The sequence below is a fragment of the Bombyx mandarina genome, chromosome 17, assembly GCF_030267445.1.
Source record: "Bombyx mandarina strain Sakado chromosome 17, ASM3026744v2".
Classification (NCBI taxonomy): Eukaryota; Metazoa; Arthropoda; class Insecta; order Lepidoptera; family Bombycidae; genus Bombyx; species Bombyx mandarina.
In genome coordinates this window covers 1,889,968-1,915,931 of record NC_143223.1, presented here as the reverse complement: position 1 = coordinate 1,915,931, position 25,964 = coordinate 1,889,968, and the positions used below count along the sequence as shown (strand labels likewise).

Sequence of the window (25,964 nt, the reverse complement as noted above, 5' to 3'; positions counted from 1 at the left end):
AAATATTATAAATATAAATACACAGTGAACAGAGGCGGCGTGCGTGCCAACATGCGCCACTAGCAGAGGTTCCATTTCTGTTTTGTTGGTAGCATCTTTAGTGGGCAACTTCATTTCTGTTAATTTTGTATTATGGTGTGCGCGCATCGTAAAATTTCACTCTCATCAATTTTTCATAACGCGCCTGGAGAAGCATAACTTAAAAAAAACAAAAAAAAAACAAAAATTTTGTTGTTGTCTAGACAATACTGGGGCCATCCTCTTACGCACACGACACGTCTTACATCTTACTTCGTTGCGCTTAAAGTGACAATTGATTCAGTAACTGAATTTAGAACAGTGTAATCAGAAGCCTATTTTGCTACTGAATTCAGTCGACTAAATTCAGGCAAGTGTAATAAGCCTTTAATTGTGTATTATCTATGCTATCTTTTTTAAACGAATTTAATGACTTGGTAACTAAGAACTTTAGGTCAAGTCTTATTTTAATTTTAATGAAAACTTTTAAAGTGAAACTTTAATTACGTCGTCTCAAACTTTTTCGTTTGTGTGTTGCATGTCGCGCGACGGTCGGCCGCGAAGTAGGGATAAAGTGAAAGGTACTCGTCAGAGCAGCCAAGGCCAATATGGCGGCAACTATAGTTCGCAGCAGCTGACCGTGTAATGTATAAACTATTACTCGTTTGTGCCAATGCTCCACCCTATTTTGTTTGTTTTTGTCAGTGTTTAATGTAAATAAATGTTGTTTGTCAGAGTTAAATGTCTTTAATGTGAAAAAAAGTTTCCCTTTAACGTGTTTTCACAAAACCACATAATCCTTTTTTAAATATGGCAATTTACTTCTTACGACGTCCTTTATTTTTATTTATTTCATTTACTTCAGATTTTGCATCCATATTCCACTCAGTAACATTTCATTTCATTTAATTTTTTTTTCCAAATGTCGAGTTTTTAAATATATTCATTACTTATTAAATGATATGAAGCGAAAGGAGACCGAGTTGATTAATCTGACACTAATAATAACATGAGGTGGAATAAAATAAAGTGTCTGTAAAGTGGTACTTAGTTATTTACTGAAATTCTTTGGTGGACTTTTTGGAAAGCCTGGGAAGCTACGTCTAGCGGATGTGTTTTATTTTTCACATTTGTAGAGTTTCACAGATGCTTGACAGTTAATACCTAGCGTGATTAATAACAACCCTCTGTTACATATTAAAACCTGAAGAAACAGTCCCACATTTATCATTGTAAATGTAATGCCTATATAATAATATGAATCGCCAGTTCTTTGATTGTACTTACTATTCTACTATTCGATTGGTAGTTTTTAAGCTAGAGAGTGACAAAATTAACTCCCTAAAACATATTTTCTTATGAAAAAGGGTAAAACCCAGTCCGTGTCTAGTATAGGAATAAAGTTACTATAACTTTAAGTATAAAGTTATAGTAACTTAAGTAAGTAAGATAGTAATCAGACTACAATAATTTTCATAGAAGCCGTGTTTCACTCACCAACTATGGCAGCAGCAACGACATTCTGATAATTCATGCCCACGCTATTACTGACCAACAAAATTGCTATTTCAACTCAGACACTGACATTAATTTACTATTATCTGTTGTACCTGCATAGATAATACACTTGTAAAGTGTATTGGCACTACTGGCCGTATTATATTTTTTAAAGTTCGATGACCGCCCGGAAGCATTGTGGTCCGTCATTTTTTTGGTCTAAAGAATTTAGAAACTGCAAATCGTTGCAAATTTTACAATTATTTGGTGTTTAAGTGTTTTTTTTTGTTTCGTTTATTAGTTTTGTGTAAGAAGAGTTTCGTAACTTGTTATAAAAAACGTAAGTATGAAATTTTTCTTGATAAGCTTGAACCGCGTAGGTAATTGCAATCACAAAGCCGCATATTCCCTTAATATTGGACGTAGAAATGTACAGGAAGATACATTATTTCATTTGATAATTTCCTTGATGTATTGTGTCAACGCAATTACAAATTGATTTTTCGCTTACACTGGTCGCTTCCATGATTTCGTTGATTACTTTGCTCATTATCTATTGAACGAAAAAATAACTAATTGTCCTTCTCATGTATTAAATGTTTCATATGATTTAGAATAAATTTAAAGAACGTTTAAGTAAATTTTGATTATGATTAAAAATTCCGACATTACATTTAATATAAAAGTTGTTAGGTTATGGGGAGGATGATTCATTTTTGCTACCTTCCGATGCATCGCCGATAACCGTATTGATTGTGTAATTCAGCGTACTGATGGATGTTTTTTTTATAATATATTTTTATAGAAAACTACGAAGTCAATAGAGATGTTTCTCAGTTTTAAATATTAATGAATTATGTAGCACACATACACAATTCATTACCCACACACAGAGACGCACGCAATACAACATGCTATACTAACTACAATTTTTTGAAATTAATAGTTATTTATTAATTTAATCCTTTCAAAATTTTATTTAATCCTGTATATGTTTACATTATTAAATTAATATTTAATAATAATATTAATTTAATAATGTATATGTTTACATTATTAAATTAATATTTAATAATGTAAACATATATAGCTGTTATATTGAAATTTTAGTTGAAGTATTTACTTAAATCCTTGCTTAATGATTATAGTGATTAAGCTTGGTTTGGTAATAAAGACTACCAAATTTATTCATTTTCAAGTTGATTATAGTTTAAAAGGTCTATTATACATAAATCACTATCCTTCATGTGGAAAATACAATTCTTGAATGCTTAAAGAATGTGTTAAATAAGATTCTTACACAATTGGAATACTTTAAAATTTAGGAATATGTCTGGAGAACCTGAAGTAGCCCATACACCCGAAGAGGATACAGAGGAAGAAGAAATCAAATCCTCATATAAGCCACCTCCAGAGAAGACCATAGAGGAGATCCTTGCTGCTGACCAAGAGGATGAGTCCCTTCGGAAGTACAAGGAAGCACTGCTTGGACAAGCCCAAGCAGGCGCTGTCATTGTTGGTGAGGCACTTGAATTCTGCAACTCATACTACTTTTAAATTAGTAAAAATAAAAAATAAAAACCTCGTATCGAAAAATTAAGGTTTCAGAGTGTACTGCTTAGGGATAAGTATTCTCAGCCTGCCAATCTCTAATGAAGGGTTTCCCTTTAAAGCATTTTCCCATTGTCGAACATTTAGAAACTTAATACGAAATTGAAACTAGGCTTTTTGATTGCTCTTATCAACTTAGTACTTATCAAGTAACTGATAACAAGTGATTTTTTGACATTATCTTATCAAGTTGCTGTCAAACGAAAATACAAGTGTTGTTTATATTTTAGTGAATTTCTGTGACATTTTCGAATTGATTGAACCATAACAGATCACTTTAAATTCTGTGGTGTTGGTAGCATTCCAATTCTTCTTGTGCTTATCCCACATTATGTAGGGTCAGTGCAGCTTGTTCCATTATGTTGCATAGAGGTTTTGCATTAGTCATATAATGGGCCGCGTCCCTGTCAACCTATTTTGGATTGTATCTCCATAAATACATTGCAACATGTCATGTCGACGTCGCCCAAGTCACGTCATCTCGGATCCTCTTGATCCACTAACGGTGCTTTTAGGTAACCCAAGCACCGGTTATCATTCTCGTAGAACCCGTCGCTTGCGAAGAAGGGCTCGGCGAGTAAATTAACCCACAGACACAACCCACTGAGTTTCTCGCCGGGTCTTCTCAGTGGGTCGCGTTTCCGATCCAGTGGTATATTCTGCAAAGCATGGCTCTGGCTAGGGTTCGTGTTAGCAACATTGTCAGGTTTGAGCCCCGTGAGCTCATCTACTAACCAGATGACGCTGATATGGTCCCCTAGACCATCAGCTTAGGTGGGGGAAAAAGAGGAAGAGACTTTTCTGTTTCTTCTTATAGTGTTTCTTTTACTTGTATCTGTAATCTTGTAAATCTGTAATTCTATGTCTCTATACATCACATTCTTAAAACTAAAATTATATAGAATTTGATGTTCAGTTTTTAATTATGTTTTGAAATATTACTTACTGTGTTCTGATAACAATTTCATAGTGTTTTTTTCCGAAAACCTATCATTTATGTTTCTTACGTGAACAAATAATTTATTTAATATTAAAAATTATGTATGGGGCCATAAAAATTGCAGAAATGTTACAGTGGGGCATGGCACAAAAAAGTTTGGGATGCACTGCCCTAATCCAATAAAAGTTGGATTACACACAGTAGTAGTACTTAAACCTTTTAGTCATTGAATTACAGTTTTGAGTTAATGTTATACAATTGTTACAGAACCGGATGATCCTCGCAAAGTGATAGTCAAGAAGCTAGCATTGTGTGTGGTTGGGCGCGATGATGTCGAGCTGGATCTCACTGGGGACTTGACCGACCTCAAAAAGCAGGTCAGTGATGTGTTCTATATTAAAGAGAGCTCGCCTGATGAATAGTGTGTTAAGGTTACCGATTGAAGTTTTAGCTCCATTGGGCTCTTAGCAACGGGTTGTATATCTATTTTTGCTTTTTGATCCAAGAACGTTATTAAGTTAATAAAAAAAGTGCTATTTTACTGTAGAATCTCATCATTTACAATATATGTATTGTTCTTGAAATATGATAAGTTTCAAATAGAAATTATTTGTTGCTCCCAAATTTTTTGTCGACACTACTGACTGATGAGATATATTTTTGATTTTAAAGATACTAATTAGAAATTCATTTGACGATTGTCGTTCATGACCATTAGTACTGTAAAATATTCGAAGCTTCGTAAATATTAAGATGATAATAAAAAGCCACCATGCCCGGGCGGGCAGTGGGGTTGTTGCACCATAGAGATCGGACGTCGGATGGGTGACTCTGCCAAACTGATTGTACTTAGTGTTTTTTTATTTTTTTATTTCTAAGATGCGTGGACGAGCTCAGAGCCCACCTGGTGTTAAGTGGTTACTGGAGCCCATAGACATCTGCAAGATAAATTCGCCACCCACCTTGAGATATAAGTTCTAAGGTCTCAAGTATAGTTACAACGGCTGCCCCACCCTTCAAGCCGAAACGCATTACTGCTTCACGGCAGAAATAGGCAGGGTGGTGGTATCTACCCGCGCGGACTCTCAAGAGGTCCTACCACCAGTAAGAAACCGCTTTTACCGCGGAACCCAGACCTTTGATCGGATCTTCGGGCCAGAAAGTGAAATGGGCGTCGTTTAGTGAGTAGGGCCCTAAATATATCTTGGGCTCTCGGTCTGCTCCCAAAATCTACACATCGTCAAGACGGACATACTCCGCTCAACCCCTAGGTGCAGGCACCAACCACAGGGTTGAGTCCTTGCGCGAAAACAAAAGAAATTGCATGTACCTGTTCATTTTGGCCGTGAATTAAAAAAAATATGGTTCCAATGCTAGGATATTCGTGAAAAATGAAAGTTCCATCTTAAATTTTTAAAGTTGGTAACATTCGTACTGTGACATTATTTTTCTCCAGTGTCTGTCTGACATCGGGTAGATTTCACAAAACTCTCGCATCACCCTGAGAGATATGAGCGTTACAGCTATTCGTGTTACTGGCTTCATTTCCGCCTAATCATGAGTGGCGCTTGGCCCCAAAAGACATCATGTGCTGAAACCGATGTTTCAAGTTTCCAATATGACGCTGACATTTCGCTATAATTTTTTTAATACTTTTGGCAGCAACCGGCAAATATTAAGCTATATTGCTTGTATCACTTAATTTTCACATGATCAATTTGTTGGTAGTGTGTGAAATATATAAAAAAGTGGTCTTTGAACAAGCTTGATCTATCTGTAATATTTCATTGAGCGTGACTAACGTATGTTATAATATGATTCATCGAAGCAATCCAAACTGACAATAATAGACTTGCTACACATTTACGAAAATCGTTTTCCTATGAAATAATAATAATAACTAGTAGTCCCTGGTAGTCGAAATTCGACTATAGTTAATTAAAATTATAAGTTTGTACACTATTATGATTCTATTGTCAAATAATAGTATATTTCTATAATCACAGATTTCGCCTTGAGTATACTTTAGGTAAATATTAATAAAGACACACAATAGTTATTTAATCTATTCTCAATTTGACTATAAGTAATAAGAAAAGTTTGACAATAAACTAATAGTACTAGAGGTCCCGCAGTAGTCGAAATTCGACTACCTATAATTAATTGGAATTGTAAGTTTGTACACTATTATGATTGTATTTTATACTTCTATAATCACAAATTTCGCCAAGACTACACTATAAAAATATTAACAAAGACAAACAATATTTAATCTCAATTTAACAACAGACGTCAAGAACAAAAGTTTGACAATAAATAGTATGCATGCGTGTGTGCGTCAAATACATGGTATGCAGTGTGTGTAATCTTTTCTTTATTGATTTAATGTATCTTTTATGCATTACTTAAAAAAAAATAGCATTGTGCACTTCTTCTCTATATTCTCTATAAGTGTGCAAAATTTCATACTCCTCCGTCCGCGCAATTTTCGTAAAAAGGGATACAAAGTTTTTGCTTTACGTATTAATATATAGATGCATGCGTGTTGTGTCAAATACATGGAAGGCAGTGTGTGTAATGTTTTTTTTTAAATATTGATTTAATATATTTTTCATGCATATTTTAAAAAAATATTAACATTCTGTACTTTTTCTATATATTCTCTATAAGTGTGAGAAATTTCATACTCCTCCGTTCGCGTAATTTTCGTAAAAAAGTTGTACAAAGTTTTTGCTTCACGTATTAATATATAGATAACATTAATTTATATGTTTTTTTTATCTTTGATTTTGTTTATACAAAATAGGTTTATACAAAATACAAAATATTATTTGTATAATGTAGAAAAAGACACCGGTCTCCGTCCTCTTCTATTACGATGAAGAGCTCGACTTCCGAACTCGCCCATAGATAACAACTCAGTCAGTTTTTCGCCGGATCATAGGGAGTCGCGATATCGATCTCTTGCTAGGGCTAGTGTTAGGAATTCTCTTAGGTTGAACCCGTGTGAGTTCACCTACCGGTCCACGCGTGGTTGGAATAGCCCCATATGCTACCAACGATTGGTTAGAGGAAGAAAAAAGACAATTGTGTTGCACAAAGTGTCTTTTAATGCAACTTGCCCAAAATGTATATCAGTGCCAACAATTTTTGTCATTAATTTGGGATTAGCATCTTAAGTTACTATAATAGTTAGATAAAACATTTAAATGTTCAAGTCGTTTTTTTATTTTTTTTATCACTTAGAAGGGTGGACGAGCTCACGGACGAGAAAATAAAAAAATCCTCATTACAGTACATATTAGCTGAATCGTACAAGTAGTACCTATATCTAATCTGGATTGCAATCTTTTGGTATATGTGTACTCAGCCAACCCGTATTCATTTACATAGTTTTGGCTATTGAAAACAAAATAAAAAATTACAAATAAAAATTAAAAATTACAAATAAAAATAAAATTACGAGTTTCAGGGAAAAAAAAAACAAAAAAAGCGGTATCCACATAAGTTGACAACAATACAACCAACACAAACATTATATTGATAACTAGCCATTGTTAAATAGGATATCCTTCACTAGGTTCACCTTTTAGCGGTAGGCAGCGGCTTGGCTCTGCCCTTGGCATTGCTGAAGTCCTTGGGCGACGGTAACCACTCACCATCAGGTGGGCCGTATGATCGTCTGCCTATAAAGGCAATAAAAAAAATATTGACAAATTGGGAGTAGTCTAAAATCGGGACGTATATTTATGTATCATTTCTAGAAATAGTCCTAATGAAGAAATTCACCAACACCAACCAAACATTATAAAGACAAAATTAACAATATATGCTTTATTGCTAAGTCACCATAAATATAACAATTAGTCATTCGTATATCAATCATTTGAATCATTAAATATGTCATTCGGTAAATCGCATCACGAGATTGTCCATCGGTCTGTGAAGTGAATAAATTAGCCAACGAGACAGGTGCAATATTCGAGTCATGAGCGCGCATTTAGAGAGGGTTCGAGTTTGGCTATGGGCCAAGTTATCTAACATGAGATGTTTGATCAGGTACACACTTGGCTGTTTTGATTTTTAAATGTATCGTATGATTAAAGTGAGCTGCGTTATGGAAGTCGATCGATGATATCCATATGATTGATTCGGAAGTCGATCGATGATATCAATATCGATATGATTGAAAATTTAAAGGTTTTGGCGTGGTCAATTTAAAAGCTATCCGACGATTGACTTAGGAACACATAAAGGACTAACATACAACAGAAACCCTCCTTTTGGATAGCTTTTTTTTTTTTTATTGCTTAGGTGTGTGGACGAGTTCATAGCCCACCTGGTGTTACGTGGTTACTGGAGCCCATAGACATCTACAACGTAAATGCGCCACCCACCTTGAGATATAAGTTCTAAGGTCTCAGTATAGTTACAACGGCTGCTTCACCCTTCAAACCGAAACGCATTACTGCTGCACGGAAGAAAAGGGCGGGGTGGTGGTACCTACCCGTCCGGACTCACAAGAGGTCCTACCACCAGTAATTAGTAAACGGAATGGAGTATTGATATGTACGAAGTTGTAATAGTACGTAATAAGGTCGAGGGTTGAAAGGTTATTTCGTTTAGGCGATATATTTGCAACTTTACAGGCGATCCAGTTAAGTTTTAAAATTTGGAAAAATTAACTTAACAAACCACCGTTATTACGCATTTAAACGCGAAGAAACACTAAATTTATAAAATAAAACAATTGACACAATTTCACTAATCGCGTTTCCTTCGATAAATTGTCAAATTCGTATATGGGGATCGGCCCGTGTGTCCCCAAATCTCCTGAGCTAATTTCCTCCCTCTGCAACTCATGGTTGCAACCATAATCAGATTGGTCTAAATACTAAAGACCCCCATCTGTAGCATTATAAAATTTTAAACACAATCGTCATTAAAATATATACATCAATTAATCACAAGCTTTGATAGACAAACATAACATAAATGGAGTCAACCTAATTGTAGTTCAATTAAAAACATCGAACTGTTGATGCTAAGTCCAAATAAAGCGGACCTTTAATTACAAATGTCGCGTATTAATACGCAATCAAATATCTTTTCGATCGTCGATGCGTATTGCGTAATACAAAATTAGATATTCACAAATACAACATGGAGTGCCTGTGTCGATTCATAATACGCAAAATATCGTGTAACGTTTCTCCACGCACACACACATATCACTAAAATAATCTTAAATACGTCAAATTGACCATCTGTCGATTCCTTTTGATCTCTATTTTCAAATTAGTCGTGATATTCTAAAAGTTCAGTCGCCTTTTCTCAATATCCGGCAGCTTTTAAAGTTGATCCAACTAATTAGATATTTTTTTTTAACAATGAGGTTTTTTCCTTTTTTTTTCTACTTAATCGTTGGTAGCTTAAGAGGATAATTCAACTACGCTAGAGGTGAGCTCACGTGCTCGATAGTTGCTAGCATTAGCCCTAGAAAGAGCAATGTATCGCAGAATCTATCAGCGGACCGGAATCCCGAACCACTGAGAAGATCCGACGAGAAACTCAGTGAGTTGTGTCTGTAGGTTTTTTTTTTTAGCTATAGTAGGACGTGGGTATTTCTAAAGTACCAATCTGCTTCATAAATAATAAATTTATCTATTTATAAATATGCAAAGCACGAAATAGTTTACTATCGTTTTCCTCGTGTCGTTATTCTACTAATTTTTGCGTTTTTATTCGATACATTAGCTATTAATTATTTTTATTATTATTTAAATCAGTTTTTCCTCATATTTTTGTTAATGTGGCGTGTAGCCATCATACGACGCAAAATAATTGACAGATGCATGAATTTCGCTTACGACATTTTCCAGATAAGCTTGCGTATATACAAGTTCCGAACAATAACATTAGGACCGTCGAAATTACACCACATTACATTAGTGACCAATGAGACATGTGATGCGTAGAGAGAAGATGCATCTGACTAGGAGATGTATGGAAATGGTAGTGGAAGGTAGAGGGGGAAGAGGTCGACCGAAGAATACATGGATGGAGTGTGTGAATGACGATATGACATAGAGAGAGAGGAGTGAATGTTAATATGACGGCTGATAGAAGAGAATGGAAGAGAAAAATTTGCTTTGCCGACCCCACCTAGTGGGATGAGGTGGAGAAAAGAAGAAGACATTACTGAGCAATTACACCCGCTCGGTGGAAGATATTCCCTTTGTCGTATACCTCCACATTAATATAACGAAATAGAACATGTAATACATAAAAGGTATCTGAATCGTGTAGAGGAGATTATAATCGACAGTCATTTGAAGAGCTCATTCTCCTTGTGTCGTTTTTCTCACTGCCGAGAGTCGAGGGACCAGCCTTTTGTATCACCTTCGCACGCACGATCTTTCTTCCATCTATTTGTCTTGTCTCATGATGAGCACTAGTACACATAAATTCATCGTGTAACTTTTGGGCGAAGATTGTGAGCGCTCACTATCTATTTTCACGTTTGAAGCCGTCATATAATACAATTGAGACTTCGACGTAGTGTCTCGAGGTGACCCACTGAGTTTCTCGCCGGATCTCAGTGGGTCGCGATTCCGATGAAGTAGATTCAGCGAGGCTCTGCTCTTGCCAGGGCCAGTGTTAGCATTTCTCTCAATTTGAGCACCGCGGGCTCACCTATATGTCCGAGCGTATCTGGAATAGACTCTTAGGCTACCAGCGATAAAGAAGGGATTTTTTTATTACCCTTGTAGGCAGACGAGCATACGGCCCACCTGATGGTGTGTGGTTACCGTCGCCCATGGACCTCAGCAATGCCAAGAGCAGAGCCAGGCCGCTGCTTACAGCTAAAAATCAGGCAGGTGTCAAAGAGGGTCGTTATGTTTACATCCAATAGATTCGGTAGCCACATAATACCAGTTAAGCCGACCATCCATTAAGAGAGACCGATCGGGAATATATAGATTAATCATAATCTAAGGACACGTCTTACAAGTCTTTTCAAGTCTTACAGAAATCATTTTAGAGAATATAGGAAGTATCTTGTATCTCTCTTAATGGATGGTTGGTCTTAATTGATGACAGATAGTTATCAGCTATCTGTCATCAATTCTAACTACAAGTCACGTGTAGTTTTTGTTTTGTTTGGTTCCCCATTTCACTATAATTAATTGAAATTATAAGTTTGGACATGATTATTTAAGATTCTATTGTCAAAGACTATTATTATATTTCTATAATTACAGGTTTCGCCAAGACTTTGTCTAATATTAATCTATTCACAATTTGACCACGGACTTTAAACAATAACAAAAGCTTGAGAATAAACAAAGAATATAATATAATGTACCTATTGTGTCAAATACATGGTAGTGTGTGTAATGTATTTTTTTTCCAATGATTGAATGTATTTTTTATGCATAATTAAAATAAAATTAAAATAACATTCTGCACTCCTTCTCTATATTATTCTCTATAAGTGTGGGAAATTTCATACTCTTCCGTCCGTGCAATTTTCGTAAAAAGGGATACAAAGCTTTTTCTTCACGTATTAATATATAGATTACTCGTTTTCAGGTATTCGTGATAAAGGAGGGTGTACAATACCGAATAAGGATCGATTTTATCGTGCAGCGCGAGATCGTGCACGGTCTGAAGTACGTGCAGAAGACCTACAGACTGGGCGTTCCAGGTAAGCAAAATTTCACATTATTTTTTCCCCTACCTATTCTAGTAACCTTGAGGGGTTATTCTAGGTTCACCGAACTAGTAGGTGAGCTCACGGGGCTCATACCTGACGTTGTTGCTAACACGAACCCTAGCAAGAGCCGTGCCTCGCAGAATCTACCACCGGATGGGAAATGCGACCCGTCTGTGTGTTAATTTACGGAACGTTGACCGGTGCTTGAGGTGCCTAAAAGACTAAAAGCACCGTTAGTGGATCGGGAGGATCCGTAATGATGTGTTTTGGACGACGTCGACTGTTTACCATTCGGTCCACAGGATCGGGAATGTAAGATTTCACAGCTAATTCTTCTTCATAACTTTCTCTGGTCTAATGCCAGAGTCTGCTCTCCTACTTAAATTCCTCCACTTTGTCCGATCTTCGGAATCCTTCTGGGAGAGATTATTCTCCTCCTATTATGGAAAAGTTTGATAAAATATCACAGCTATACTTAATGAAAATGATTATTCGTAAAGCTACCATTGACATACGAAATGATAAGTAACATTAATAATTAATGTTATTCTATTAATAAAAACGATCGCGTCATCGAGGTTGCGGTAGAATCTATTTGAAACACGGTTTCAGTGGTTAAATTTCCTGTATATATTGTTGATTGTGAAATAAACGACCGCCATGTTTCAATTAGTCTGATTAATCGATGCTTCAATAACGAAAGGGTAATGTTCCGAGAACATATCCTTTCGCGGTAATCAAGATGTTAAATGATTGCTAGTTCGAATATTATTACGTCAATCGAATGGTTAGTTACTTCGTTAGAAGTTTTATGATGTGTATGTGTATTATTTTTAAAATGACATATAATACAGGGTGATTCTTATTAATAGTTTTTTTATGCTTGGTTTTTTAAGTTAACTATGTTTTATAAATTATGATAATGATAATGTCAATGATACGACGAAAAAAAACTGTAATTAAAATGCATTATTCGATGGATCTGTTTAAAGATTCTCTGACTAATGGAACAAAGCTTAATCGTAATTAATTAAGATAAGACTATTTAGATTCTAGGAAATTGAGAGTTAATTTTGTGTAGATTTGACAATATTGTTTTTCTTTTTATACTATATTAAAGTATGGTAATCAATTGTATATAATGCGTTTCATGTTTTTATACTAAATATACTATGAGGTTTTCCTCTGCATAGAGTCAGGGAAAAGGTGAACCATAATAAGTCAATTCTTCACTTGAGATATTAAGTCGAAGTAAGTTGATGTTATGACATAAATGCCACATCGTGATATTATTTTTACAATACTGTTTCCCTTTTTATTTATCTTACCCTCGCTACCCAGAATCGCTGTAAAGGCTTTTATCAAAGATTAACCCATAGACACAGCCCATTGAGTTTCTCGCCGGATCTTCTCAGTGGGCCGCGTTTCCGCTTGCTAGGGTTCGTATTAGTAACATCGTCAGGTTTTAGCCCCGTGAGCTCACCTTCTAGTTAAGGTTACGCTGATATGGTCTCTCTAGAGACTCTAGACCATCAGCTTAGGTAGGAAAAAAAAATAGGGCAATTTTTTTTTTATTTTTTTTTTATTGCCCTTGTAGGCAGACGAGCATAATGGCAATTAGCACCATAAACCTTATGGTGAGTGGTTACCGTCGCCCATGGACTTCAGCAATGCCAGGGGCAGAGCCAAGCCGCTGCCTACCGTTAGTAAATTATCTCAGGTTGAGCCCATGAGCTCACCTACCCGTCTTAGGCTACCAGCGAATAAGTAGGAAGGAAACTGTTAATTAATAAAATAAGAAATTAATCTAATTGTATGGTTTGTGTTTTTTTCCACGCGCGCCTACGCAGTGCCCGGTAAGTATGATTTGCATTCAAAGATCGTTGCTCGATTGTGGCACCGCACTTCATTGTCGCATTGTATTCAATGTTAACGTCTACACGCTATACACCTGATGAATATTTATTTAATATAACACACACATACACACATTAAATTAATACTAAAATTATAGTAATTAGAACTATATTTACGGTTCAATATCGCGTGCACAATATTAATTCATACTTTTTTTTATTGCTTAGATCGGTGGACGGAGTCATGGTCCATCTGGTGTTAAGTATTACCGGAGCCCATAGACAATTACAACGTAAATGCCGCCACCCACCTTGAAACATGAGTTCTAAGGTCTCACTTTTAACAGTTGCTTGCCCCGTCCTTCAAACCGAAACGCATTACTGCTTCACGGCAGAAATAGGCAGGGTGGTGGTACCTGCCCGTGGGGACTCACAAGAGGTCCTACCACCAGTAAAGTTGTTTTGCGTTGAATTTTTTTCGCCCCCATGGATGTCTCCGCACATTAAGATTAACTCTAATAAATGTGGCACGCGTCTTCCATATTAGAATGTAGTTTTAATTATGTTTCTACGAATCGCGAAACGGAAGAAATTACCATGACAACAGTTAAAAACATCTAATAAGACAAAAAAATATTTTATGATTATCATCATATTATCTTTTTTTTTATTTTTATTATTGCTTAGATGGGTGGACGAGCTCACAGCCCACCTGGTGTTAAATGGTTACTGGAGCCCATAAACATCCACAACGTAAATGCGCCACCCACCTTGAGATATAAGTTCTAAGGTCTCAAGTATAGTTACAACGGCTGCCCCACCCTGCAAACCGAAACGCATTACTGCTTCACGGCAGAAATAGGCAGGGTGGTGGTACCCACCCGCGCGGACTCACAAGAGGTCCTCCCACCAGTAATTACGCAAATTATAATTTTGCGGGTTTCATTTTTATTACACGATGTTATTCCTTCACCGTGGAAGTTAATCGTGAACATTTGTTGATTACGTATTTCATTAGAAAAATTAGTACCCGCCTGCGGGATTCGAACACCAGTACATCGCTTCAACACGAATGCACCGGACGTCTTATCCGTTAGGCCACGACGACTTCAATTAGACATCTGCTAAATACTTTTGACCGTATGCTTAACTTTGTATTGCTTGTTTAAATACTAGTAATTCCGTATACTAATGCTGGCCCAATAATGGAATTTGGATCTTCATCCCTATAACCTTAAGATTTCCTTTTTAATTTTATTTGATATACATTTCTCTTTTGTTTATTGTCATTTTTGGAAATATATAATATTCCTAAAGAAAGTACTGGTCACACTAAGACTCGTCGATAGATACTAAATTGGCTTAAAGGTCTAGTAACCAGGCCATAATTTTCAAAAAATAAATAAATACTAAACATAAAAATATATTAAAAAATATCTTAAATAATAACTTAAAAATAATCGGTTGACAAATAGAATAAAAAAAAAAAGCACTTAACTGTTGTAATGTAATTGTATTTTCTTATTTAAATGTAGATCGTAGTAATTTTTATTTGTCTAATTCTTTGGATCTCCATTTTTAATTCTTGCAATGTTCGCGTCTATAACATAGCAATATCCGAGCTTAGGCTTAGCTTAACTCGTTTCCAAGCTTAATAAGTTTCATATCGATTTTGTACATTGAAATGAAATATGAAAGAAGTGATAAATTTATTAGTTAAGTCTAGTTTAGTTACTTACTAGTTATTCCACAGGTCTACGCCATTCAAACCTCTCTGATCCATCATGAGACTAGCTCAAAGCTAACATATACACAATTAGCAATATTTGTATATATCGACGCTTGAAAGGCAAAAGTGACTAAGCACAATGCGTGAACTTTACAGTAGACTAATTTAAAGTTGAAATTAATTTAAAATATACATGAGAAATATCTGAAAAAAATTCTATTTTAACGAATCTAGCTGTAGGATTGAAATGATTTTAATAGACCTAGAAATATATTTTTTTTGCGCATCGAAAAATTGCCTATTATATTATTGCCTATTATTTATGTACAAATCAGTTATTGTCGCTTAGTCGCGTTTGCCTTTCAAGCGTCGATATGTATGTACATATATAAAAGAGAATGGATGTACATGTGTGTGTGTATGTTGAACTAAAACTCGAGAACCATAGTCCAATTAATATGAAACTATGGTCACTCTGTCGAACATAATTATTTTAGAACCAGATAGGTGGCGCTGGTCACAGTAATTTTTATCCTTTTAAACCATGTGTCGATTTCATATGAAATTTATATACCTTTAAAAGAGAATGTATGTGTGTATGTGTATGTTCACTTAAAATTATCTTATGTAGTTAGATATCTGAATCGTCTTTGGGGCTTTTATGTTTTAATATAATATTACATTGTTTTTTTTATTGCTTAGACCGGAGCTCACGGTCCATCTAGTGTTAAGTATTACCGGAGCCCATAGACAATTACAACGTAAATGCCGCCACCAACCTTGAGACATGAGTTCTAAGGTTTAACAGCTGCCCCGGCTGCCCCGCCCTTCAAACCGAAACGCATTACTGCTTCACGGCCGAAATAGGCAGGGTGGTGGTACCCACCCGGGCGGACTCCCAATATGTCCTACCACAACCGTATGTATAATTTAAAGATTCCATTACATTCGTTCGTATAGATGTCAAACTTAACTTTTAACTCAAGTATTCAAATACTAAACGTTCAACATTTAAGGAGAAAATTAAAGGTTAGAGATAGATTTATCTTATAACTTTTTTCTTTCACTCTAACACAAAATGAATGATATATGTTCATCTCGTGTGTGAGTTAAGCTGTTGTTTTATTATTATATATATTATTACTAGCGACCCGCCCTCGCTTCGGAAACTGTAATTTATTATTGATTTCTCCACTATTTAATGGATGTTATTATACATATAAACCTTCCTCTTCAATCACTCTATCTATTTAAAAAAACCGCATCAAAATCCGTTGGGTAGTTTTAAAGATTTAAGCATACATAGGGATATAGGGACAGAGAAAGCGTCTTTGTTTTATATTATGTAGTGATAGTCATATATTGTGGCGGACGATGCATGTTTACGTTGTAAAAAAAACAACTGTTTTTTTCTTCAAAGTATTTAATAAAATATAACCTTTTTCTTTCTTTCCCCAGTTGACAAGATGACTCATATGGTCGGCTCCTATCCCCCCAAAACTGAGATTCAGTCTTACACAACGCCCCCCGAGGATGCGCCGTCCGGGATGATGGCGCGAGGATCGTACAGCGTCAACAGCCTCTTCACCGACGACGACAAGAACGTCCACCTCCAGTGGGAGTGGAGCTTCGAAATCAAGAAGGACTGGAAAGACTAAGCTTGGCTTTACATTCGAAGATCGACTGGGTTGGACGTGGCTGTTTGGTTGCGATTCCGGTGCTCGCGTTTAAAACAAATTAAAATACTTTTCCATTTTATTCGTTTCACCATTCAATCGAAGTAGGTACATACATACCTAGTAGTTTATTTTGCATTTAGTGAAATCTAGATTAGCTTAACGTACATAAACATTGTTTCTAAGATTTGAGCGCACAGATTAGTGTGGTTGGCTTTTAAAAAAAAAAACGTTTTGTCCAATCCAGATTAGTTGGTCGCGTTAATTAATAGTCGCTAAATGCGTGGGTTTAAATATATATATATATACACAATTGAGAGATTAAAACATAAAGGTTCGGTCAGATGGCATGCGGCCTTATGTGGCTTGTGATTTAAAAAAAAGATAATAATATTAAGATCGTCTCAAAAAAAAAGCTGAATATTCGAGGGGACAGTATTTTGACAGTATTAACATTTACAATCTGAAAAATAAAGATGAAAATTTACTTTAAAAAAAATTCATTCTATTTGTCCGGAATTATTATTAGTAGCTTTTTATTTTCACAAAAAAAAACTTTACTACAAATGCGGGAAATAGATATTAGTGAAAAAAAATTAAACGTGTTTTGTTTTTTTATGACTAGAATAATCTCAAAGCGAGATTCCCTTTTGCTGTGAATGTAAACACAAATTCGTGGAAACCTTTACACTATATTAAAAAATGAAGATATTTGGAGCTGAAGGCCAGTTCTAAAATTTTATAAGTCATTGTTTACTTTAAGATAAATCACCGCATTCTCCTTAGATTATCACTCGAAATAAATAGAGCCAGTCACTCGGTATAAGGAGTCAATAGACGTCGGCATTGGCCATTCCAAGAAGCATTTTGAAACAAGTTCTATCATCGACAAGGAATTTTGTAATTTTGATACATTTATACCTCTTCCAAATCCTTTAGAATTCCTACTAAGCTATCTATCTTCTTCGAAATAGTTTTTAAATACGTCTGTCTTCTTCCTAGCTCACGAGAGTGAGCGAAATAGATATATCGATTAGGTCACACACTAGCCACAAAAGTTAGTCGATAACACAATGAGGGTAACGGTGCAACATCAAATGAATATATTTTAATATTTCACATTTTTTACTTCCAAACGATCAGGGCCAGTGGGGCGGGGGGGGGGGAGAAGGCAATAATCGATTTTGCAAAATCGGATACAAATCTCATCCCTAGTCGAGGTATTGCAATAATATGCTGTAAGTCTGCTCATAAAAACTGCCTTGGTACATAATTTTGTACAATATATTAACAGTACAAATACTATTTAAGCTGATACTAAATTATCTTGTAAGTATAATTTTTTTGTCAAATATAAATTTTTAGCCTCGATGTTTTAAAGGACAGAGCCCATTCACAGCTGTGTAGTCTTAGATTAAAAAATATAAAATAGAATTAAGCAATAAGTACACTTATTGAAAGACGTATAAAGGCTAGTTTCGCTTGAGCGGGTGTAAAAGGTGCTTCAGTGTGTTGCCACTGGTGCTCTGTGTAAATTTTAGGCTTCCCTTTTTAATATATTATAATAATATTAATGCCTCCTCTTAGGCCTCTTCCTACGATCGAGGCCGTATTTACATAATATTATTATTATATGATCCGTAAATAATCTTCCACGTTTTTAATATTAAGGTTTATGAAGAGAAACGCAATAATTACATTTTAGTATTTTACCTGGCAACCCTCGATTCACTAGTTTTATTCTCATTTACTATGTATTTTCATGACCTTTTTTCTTCTTTATTATTTGAATCATATATTTGTGATGCAATGTAATAGTTTGGCCAAAAATAAAGCTTATTTATTCGAGTATTGGGGGAGTTTTTATTTTGTATGTATAGCGAATTTACAGTTCTTACTACTCCCACTGCTTACGCTACAAGCAACGGATTTAAAAATATTTTGAACAGAATTAGCTTAACGTTAATAGCTCTATTTCTTTCCCTCTTATTTCAACGCCTATTATGCATTACTATACCTATCTCACCTGACATTAAGAAAAAAGATTATTATGACGTTGACTTTTGAATCGTGCGATCCAGTGAAAAGTATTAGCGTCAATAGTTTGAACTAATAGTGTTACATACATATTATAATAAATTAACAGTATGGAAATGATAAATGATAATGATACGAAAAAACAACACTAAGCAGGTAAGTAATGTTCTTTCACCATTCTTTTAAAGCAGTTTAAAGTTGGAGCACTTCTCATTGTATCCGGCAGAGGATTCCACAATCAAACCGCCTGGATGGTGAATGAATTATCAAAGAATGATGACGAATGAGCCGGCATTTTCAGTCTCAGACTATCCGATGATCTCAGGGAAAAATTATGCGTATTACCTAGGAATTAAAAACGCTCTTTGAGATATGGGGTAAAAGAGAATACAATATAGTAAGGAAATGACATGAGTATTACGGCGAAGGCGAATTGGCAACCACTTGAGTTTAGCGCGAAATTCAGATGGACCCTGTGAGCTTGCCCACACAACTGGTCAAGCCCATATAGCCGCTCAAGAGTACTGGTTTCTACTACTGAGCAGGTAGGCAAAAAGAAGGCTAGATGGGAAATACAATAATCTTCAATGATGACCATTGAAAACGCCATTCTGGTAACAGATTAACAGATTCATGGTAAAAAAACTAATTATTTAATATTTCGTCTAAATCCACGTCGAATAACCGATTGGGGGCGGTCTGGTGTGTGACGTCACCCCTTAAAGTCAAGGCGACGTGCTTCCCGACGTGTGTTGTCGGACAAAATGCCGTCACCCTCGCCGGCACGTAGTTAGCGTTCAGCAGCTTCAGTGGCATTGTAGTGACCATGCAACTTTGTTCTGAAAGATCGGTGAAAAGCTTAAGCGAAACTAGAGTTAAACTGTTGTGACAAAGGGTACAATTTACAAATTTAATTTACTGTCGAAAGATTTTTTGACGTGACAACGTCTTATAATTCGATGGAGCCGGCTCCACGCACGAAAAACATGACTCATTGAGGCGTTCCATTTAAGGCTTGAAGAGCAAGCGAGAGCCCGCAACGAGCGACAAAGAGCCACAATCGGCCTCCGCGTTCGGCAGCGTTCGACATCTGTCTCTCTCCTACTTGAGTGAGCGATGCATCCGCGTGGACAACTGCTATACAATAATACATTTACATGTTTTCGTCAAGTATGAAGTTCAATGAAAAGTGAATGTGGTGTCAATTGTCCATACAAAATATCTATCAAACAAATAAAATAAATTTTCTTTTGAACAATGAAACCATTCCATCAGTATTTTCTTATGACGTTGTCACATTCAACTATCGTCAGTAAACCGACTTTACAGACAACCGATTTTTTAATTAAAAGTCTTGTGACCTTTTGTCCTACGTTAGTCAAAAGTTCTGCGTATGTTTGCAGCGAAGCCTTTACAAATTCAAAAGGTAGTTTCGTTGTTACTCTACTGTAATGCGACTTGCTCTATTTTATAATTTGGTAAAAGAATCAATAGGTACTTGCACAAGTAAACCCATGTATATACTTTCGTTGTCTCTGTAAAAATAATTGCTAATAAATAATAGTTTAAAAAAAACTAAATAAACACGTTTTTATAGAGAATCCAACTAAAAATTAGAAAATATTTATTGTAAAAAAAGCGTGGGTGTGTCAATAATTATAAAAAATATTTTATTGACAGATATGAGTAGGTAGATGGATTACCATTTTGACATATCTTAAAAAGCACCCCACGCTTTTTCTACAATGAAATATATTTTTTTTTACACTATTTTCAATTTAAATTTATTAAAATTTATTTTCTATTTTTTAGTTGAATTTTATATAAAGCGTGTTTTTTATTATAGTTTTTTTAAACTATTAGGTATTTATTTTTCATTGTTTAGTTAATTTTTTTTTTGCAAATTAAATAATGGAATAATCTTATCAAATTAGTGTATTGTCATCGGTCCTCGATAAATCTACAAAGTTTGAATGAAATCTGGCCGTTTAAAGTGGGTCGAAATCGCGTTTAAAGGAGTCAGTTACAAACAAACAAAAATACATACAAGTGAAGCTAATATAAAGCGTGTAATAGTCAGGGTGAAAGATTCCGTTACATACACACATACTAACATACGTATGAAGTTAAAGGCGTATTAAAAATACCTGGCAATTTGGTCTTCAAGTTAACGTTTTCGACAATGTAAACACCGCTGCGTCCCAACAAGTTCGCGACAGTTCGGCTGGAGAATTCCCTGGTCTGTTCTGACTCAAGTGTAGGAGCATCGGTTCCTACTCCCACCACATGACTCATATTTCTAGCTATCCATTCTGCTAGCTCGTAGCTTAGCCCTAGGGTTCGGGGAGTGACAATAATTTAATTAAATCGTGGGTTGAAAAGCTTTTTGGTGTAAGCGATATTTCGCTAAATACGCGATGTTTAACTTAGTGAATAATATTAAAGGTCCGTTGTGGTTAATGTTAGCATCAACAGTTCCATGTTTTTAATTGAAATTCAAATAACTTCTGACTGAACTTCTTACTGGTGGTAGGACCTCTTGTAAGCCCGCACGGGTAGGTTGCTACCCACCCTGCTTATTTCTGCCGTGAAGCAATAATGCGTTTCGGTTTGAGGGTTGGGTCAGCCGTCGTAACTATAGGTACTTGAGACCTCAGAACTCATGGCGGCATTTACGTTGTAGATGTCTATGGGTTCCAGTAACCACTTAACACCAGGTGGGCTGTGAGTTTGTCCACCCATCTAAGCAATAAAAAAAAGTTTTATAGATAGGCTTCTGTAAGACCATAACCCTCCTAGATTTTGGTAAACCCAGGAAATGGTTGTTTAATTGCAAACTGAAATTTTTTGCGAACGAACGTAATGGAAGTAGATTCATCCAGATTCGCTTGTCTTTCAATTAATAGCAGCACAGAAAGATCATGTAAAGTCCTCGTGGAAATACTAATTGAATCATTTAAAAATCGAACTTCATTGACCTAGTTGAGCAAGAAGATGAAGGTGTACATTTATTGATACGCAATATGTAAACAGCCCACGCTCAGAATTCTGCTGCTGACGCTATTGAAGACAGAAAATCAGTTCCCTATTTGTGGTCTCGTTAAATGAGTTGAAAAGAGTCATATCATACAGCTGAATGAAAACGGAGGGTCATTCCATAGCTACATTTCTTGTTTATTTATTTATTGCTTAGATGGGTGCATGAGCTCACAGCCCACCTGGTGTTAAGTGGTTACTAGAGCCCATAGACATCTACAACGTAAATGCCGCCACCGATCTTGAGACATGAGTTCTGAGGTCTCAAGTACCTATAGTTACGACGGCTGACCCAACCCTCAAACCGAAACGTATTATTGCTTCACGGCAGAAATAAGCAGGGTGGGTAGCAACCTACCCGTGCGGGCTTACAAGAGGTCCTACCACCAGTAATTACGCAAATTTTACTTTTACGGGTTTGATTTTTATTACACGATGTTATTCCTTCACCGTGGAAATCAATCGTGAACATTTTTTGAGTATGTATTTCATTAGGAAAAATGGTACCCGCCTGCGAGATTCGAACACTATTGCATCGCTAGATACGATTGCACCGGACGCCTTATCCTTTAGGCCACGACGACTATCATTTTAGTATTAATTTAATGTGTGTATGTGTGTTGTGACAAACCTGGTATTTCACAAATACAGCTTCTGACTTTCTTGTGCGTGTCCTCTTCGCTCCAGCCGAACTTGAAGAGTAGTAACGTCGGCTCTCGAGGGTCATGCTTCATTGAGATCCATTGCTGAGCAACATCTAAAGTCAGCACTAAAGGTGGATTTGTATTGCTTAGGGCAGTAACGTCGATTATCGATACTGGAAATAAAGAATAACATAAGTTGTTCGATTATGATAGAAACCGCGTTGGTGTCCATATTTCAATAGCCTGTCGAAGTCTCAAAAGTTGAAATGACAAAATAAGTCGTTGTAGTCTAAAGTGTGAAGCTTCCGGTGCACTTGTATCGATCAGACCATAGCTGAATTCGAATCTCCCACTTTGGTACCAGTTTAGGACACTAATATTAATTACCATCATCCTACCACCACAATCAGTAGGCGGTCTAAACAGTGGGCCAGCTGTTATACTAGCTACTAGTTAGTGAAACTTTGACGTCACATAGGTACATTCACTTGCAGAAAATTATGTGATAACTCTTCGAGCGATCTAGTGCAATCAAACGGAGGAAATATGTTGCTTAAAAAGCTAAAACCTTTTATATGCAATGCAGCAGAATTTTCCTTTGAAGTCGATAGCTTACATCAGAACAAATTCTACCTGCCTAGACGCTACTAAGCTACTTTTTGGTAGGCAGCTGATTGGCTCTGCCCCTGGCATTGCTGACGACGGTAACCATTCACCATTAGGTGGGCCGTATGCTCGTCTGCCCACAAGACCAACAAAAAATGCGCATTCATTTAATATCTTGTGCTTGACTTACATCTTGTAACCAGATAGTCTGGAGGAATAACAGAGAGATGCATGGAGGCTTCACCCCCCGGAAGCTCCATGTGCATAGCTGTACCCAGCCCTGGTACGCCGCAGTTCAGACACAGTTTCCTGATAGTCGTGAAATTACTATTAATACCACGTTTCTTTTGCATCTATACATATAAATAAAATTGGAGTGTCTGTTTGTAATATTGAAATAGCTTCTTTATACTACATGTACCTATATGAATATATATACGGCACATACCTACACCAAAATAACGTTTTTTACAATTTTTGTCTGTCTGTCTGTTTGTTCCGGCTAATCTCTGGAACGGCTGGACCGATTTTGACGGGACTTTCACTGATAATATAAGGAGTAACTTAGGCTACTTCTTTTAGACTAGCTTCGCTCCGCGTCTTCGCCCGCGGTACGACAATAACCGCGGGTTACATCGCGGAACTCAGCTATCAATAATAAAATTGAACGTTTCCGAAGCGAAGCGAGGGCGGGTCGCTAGTCTTTAATATAAACATTTTGAATATTTATCGTTTCTGTTGTCACCGGGTGAAAAAGTGATTTCTATTAAGATAATTAGAAATAAGATAATATTAAAATTCAATTTTCGGATGTCTACTAGCTGACTTCACGTTCAACGCTAGACATTCTACAATCTACCCTTTTATTAGGCAGAGAGCGAACTTCCATTTCTTTTTCGTATTGTGACCCATAACACCAATTACGCCATTGGATATTTCGAGTATTTTTTTAAATGTATCAGGAAATGAAAAAAAAGCATCGGAAGGTTTCCTGAACTAAAGGTTTCCTGACACTAAAGATTATTTGCTCGATTAAGATTTTGAAGTGTGGTGCCATATGAAATATTTGTAATAACTTAATCTTATGTACTTTCTATCTCTATCGCATCTAATGTCTGTGACTTAAACACAAGAATTCACTTGGAATTATTTATATTTTTTTACAACAACAATCTCAAAAATAATTTAATATTTTTTTTGCTGTATTTCATATTAGATAAATGAACAATGTGAAAAAAATCGATATTCCAAGTATTTGATATAAAAGGTTCATAAAGCTTTTATCTATAGAAAATTCTTACCATCGTTTTTCAATCGCCTCATAGTATTCGGATAAATCCCTCCAAGTCGTTGCCTGTGTTAAGTCGATCACTTCGATTTTCTCTGCGTCATCTACATTTACATAGCGTTTTTTACTCTCAGCGAACACAGTGTTCAATGAAACTAGATAAAAAAATGCGATTTTTTCATTGAGTTTTCTCATTTTTCAACTAAAATTCTGTACTTTGATTTAAAAAAAATATTAAATGGAATTTATAAAAATAAGTTTGCCAATAATCACTAAAATTTCATAACTTATTAGAATTCTATGTTTTAGTTCTGGATGCTCTATCAGTTTTTCGTTAAGCACAGTGTTGGACAAAAAACAAATAATCACTAGCATCAAATTATATACGTTGTTGTCCTAGGGTTTGTTTTATTTATTATTGAATAAACATTGCACGAAAACAATTCATTCAGTTAGCAAATGACTAATTGTATTATTTAGATGGTGATGTAACCTTGGGTGATGATAATGTTTTTGTCAGCACTACTCTCAGTGTTTTGTTCAGATGTGAACCATAGTAATTGTGAAAAAAAAAATGTAATTATTTGTCATATTAAGAAAAAAAAAACTAACAGTAACTTAAGTATGGCAGATTCACACTATTGTAAAATTAATCCTACTACGGTAAGAGTAACGTCATCCATCGCCGAATAGTCGAACGAATATCGAAGGACCTAGTAGCGTCTAGAACGCTCGAAAAGTACAACGTCATCTATTGTCAGATAGCGGAAACACAATACTCGACTTGTGTGGAATATTCTCGACGATTCTAGGGATTTCGTCTCGGTTATAAAAGCGTTGCAGAGATGGCACGCAATCAGTTAGTAATCGGAACTCTTGAAGCGAAACAGCGAACGGATCACCTGAAGCGAAGCGGAAGAAGCGAATTGAGAATTTTAAAGTATTTGTTAAGTGTTTTAATTGTTAATACAGTTTTGATTTGTACTTCGGTATAATTTTTTATTTATCTCGAACCCCAGCCCGTAACAGTATATACGTACTGAGTAGTACTGACATTAACTTACATTATTATCTGTGTTTGAATTATTATGTTTCCGAAAACCATATTATTATCTACTAGCGACCCGCCCTCGCTTCGCTTCGGAAACATTAAATTTTATTATTGATAGCTGAGTCCTGCACTATAACCGCGGGTGAAGCCGTGAGGCGAAGCTAGTCTAAAAAGTAGCCTAAGTTACTCCTTATATCATCTGCTACCTATCAGTGAAAGTCCCGTCAAAATCGGTCCAGCCGTTCCAGAGGTTAG

The 25,964-nt window shown here is 35.9% G+C and overlaps 2 protein-coding genes across 2 annotated transcripts; one reads left to right on the top strand and one right to left on the bottom strand.

Annotated features, from left to right (window-relative positions):
- Positions 1 to 626: 626 nt before the first annotated feature.
- RhoGDI (rho GDP-dissociation inhibitor) lies at positions 627 to 18,898 on the top strand. The gene is made up of 5 exons (XM_028172153.2): positions 627 to 1,855; positions 2,841 to 3,034; positions 4,334 to 4,443; positions 11,663 to 11,777; positions 16,830 to 18,898. The coding sequence occupies exons 2-5, from the start codon at positions 2,845 to 2,847 to the stop codon at positions 17,027 to 17,029; spliced, it is 615 nt and encodes a 204-aa protein (XP_028027954.1). The 5' UTR covers positions 627 to 1,855; positions 2,841 to 2,844; the 3' UTR covers positions 17,030 to 18,898.
- Positions 16,826 to 24,879, bottom strand: LOC114241306 (uncharacterized). The gene is made up of 5 exons (XM_028172092.2): positions 24,672 to 24,879; positions 23,561 to 23,679; positions 22,752 to 22,937; positions 21,232 to 21,417; positions 16,826 to 19,923 (listed from the first exon to the last, which is right to left on the bottom strand). The coding sequence occupies exons 1-5, from the start codon at positions 24,851 to 24,853 to the stop codon at positions 19,730 to 19,732; spliced, it is 867 nt and encodes a 288-aa protein (XP_028027893.2). The 5' UTR covers positions 24,854 to 24,879; the 3' UTR covers positions 16,826 to 19,729.
- Between the last annotated feature and the right edge of the window lie 1,085 nt (positions 24,880 to 25,964).

Bases quoted from the DNA above. Each gene is read 5' to 3' on its own strand.
- RhoGDI (XM_028172153.2), top strand. From the start codon at position 2,845: ATGTCTGGAGAACCTGAAGTAGCCCATACACCCGAAGAGGATACAGAG. The intron at 3,035-4,333 runs GTGAGGCACTTG...CAATTGTTACAG, and splicing joins AGCAGGCGCTGTCATTGTTG to AACCGGATGATCCTCGCAAA. The intron at 11,778-16,829 runs GTAAGCAAAATT...TTCTTTCCCCAG, and splicing joins CTACAGACTGGGCGTTCCAG to TTGACAAGATGACTCATATG.
- LOC114241306 (XM_028172092.2), bottom strand. From the start codon at position 24,853: ATGAGAAAACTCAATGAAAAAATCGCATTTTTTTATCTAGTTTCATTG. The intron at 23,680-24,671 runs GTAAGAATTTTC...CACGACTATCAG, and splicing joins GAGGCGATTGAAAAACGATG to GAAACTGTGTCTGAACTGCG. The intron at 22,938-23,560 runs GTAAGTCAAGCA...CTTTATTTCCAG, and splicing joins AGACTATCTGGTTACAAGAT to TATCGATAATCGACGTTACT.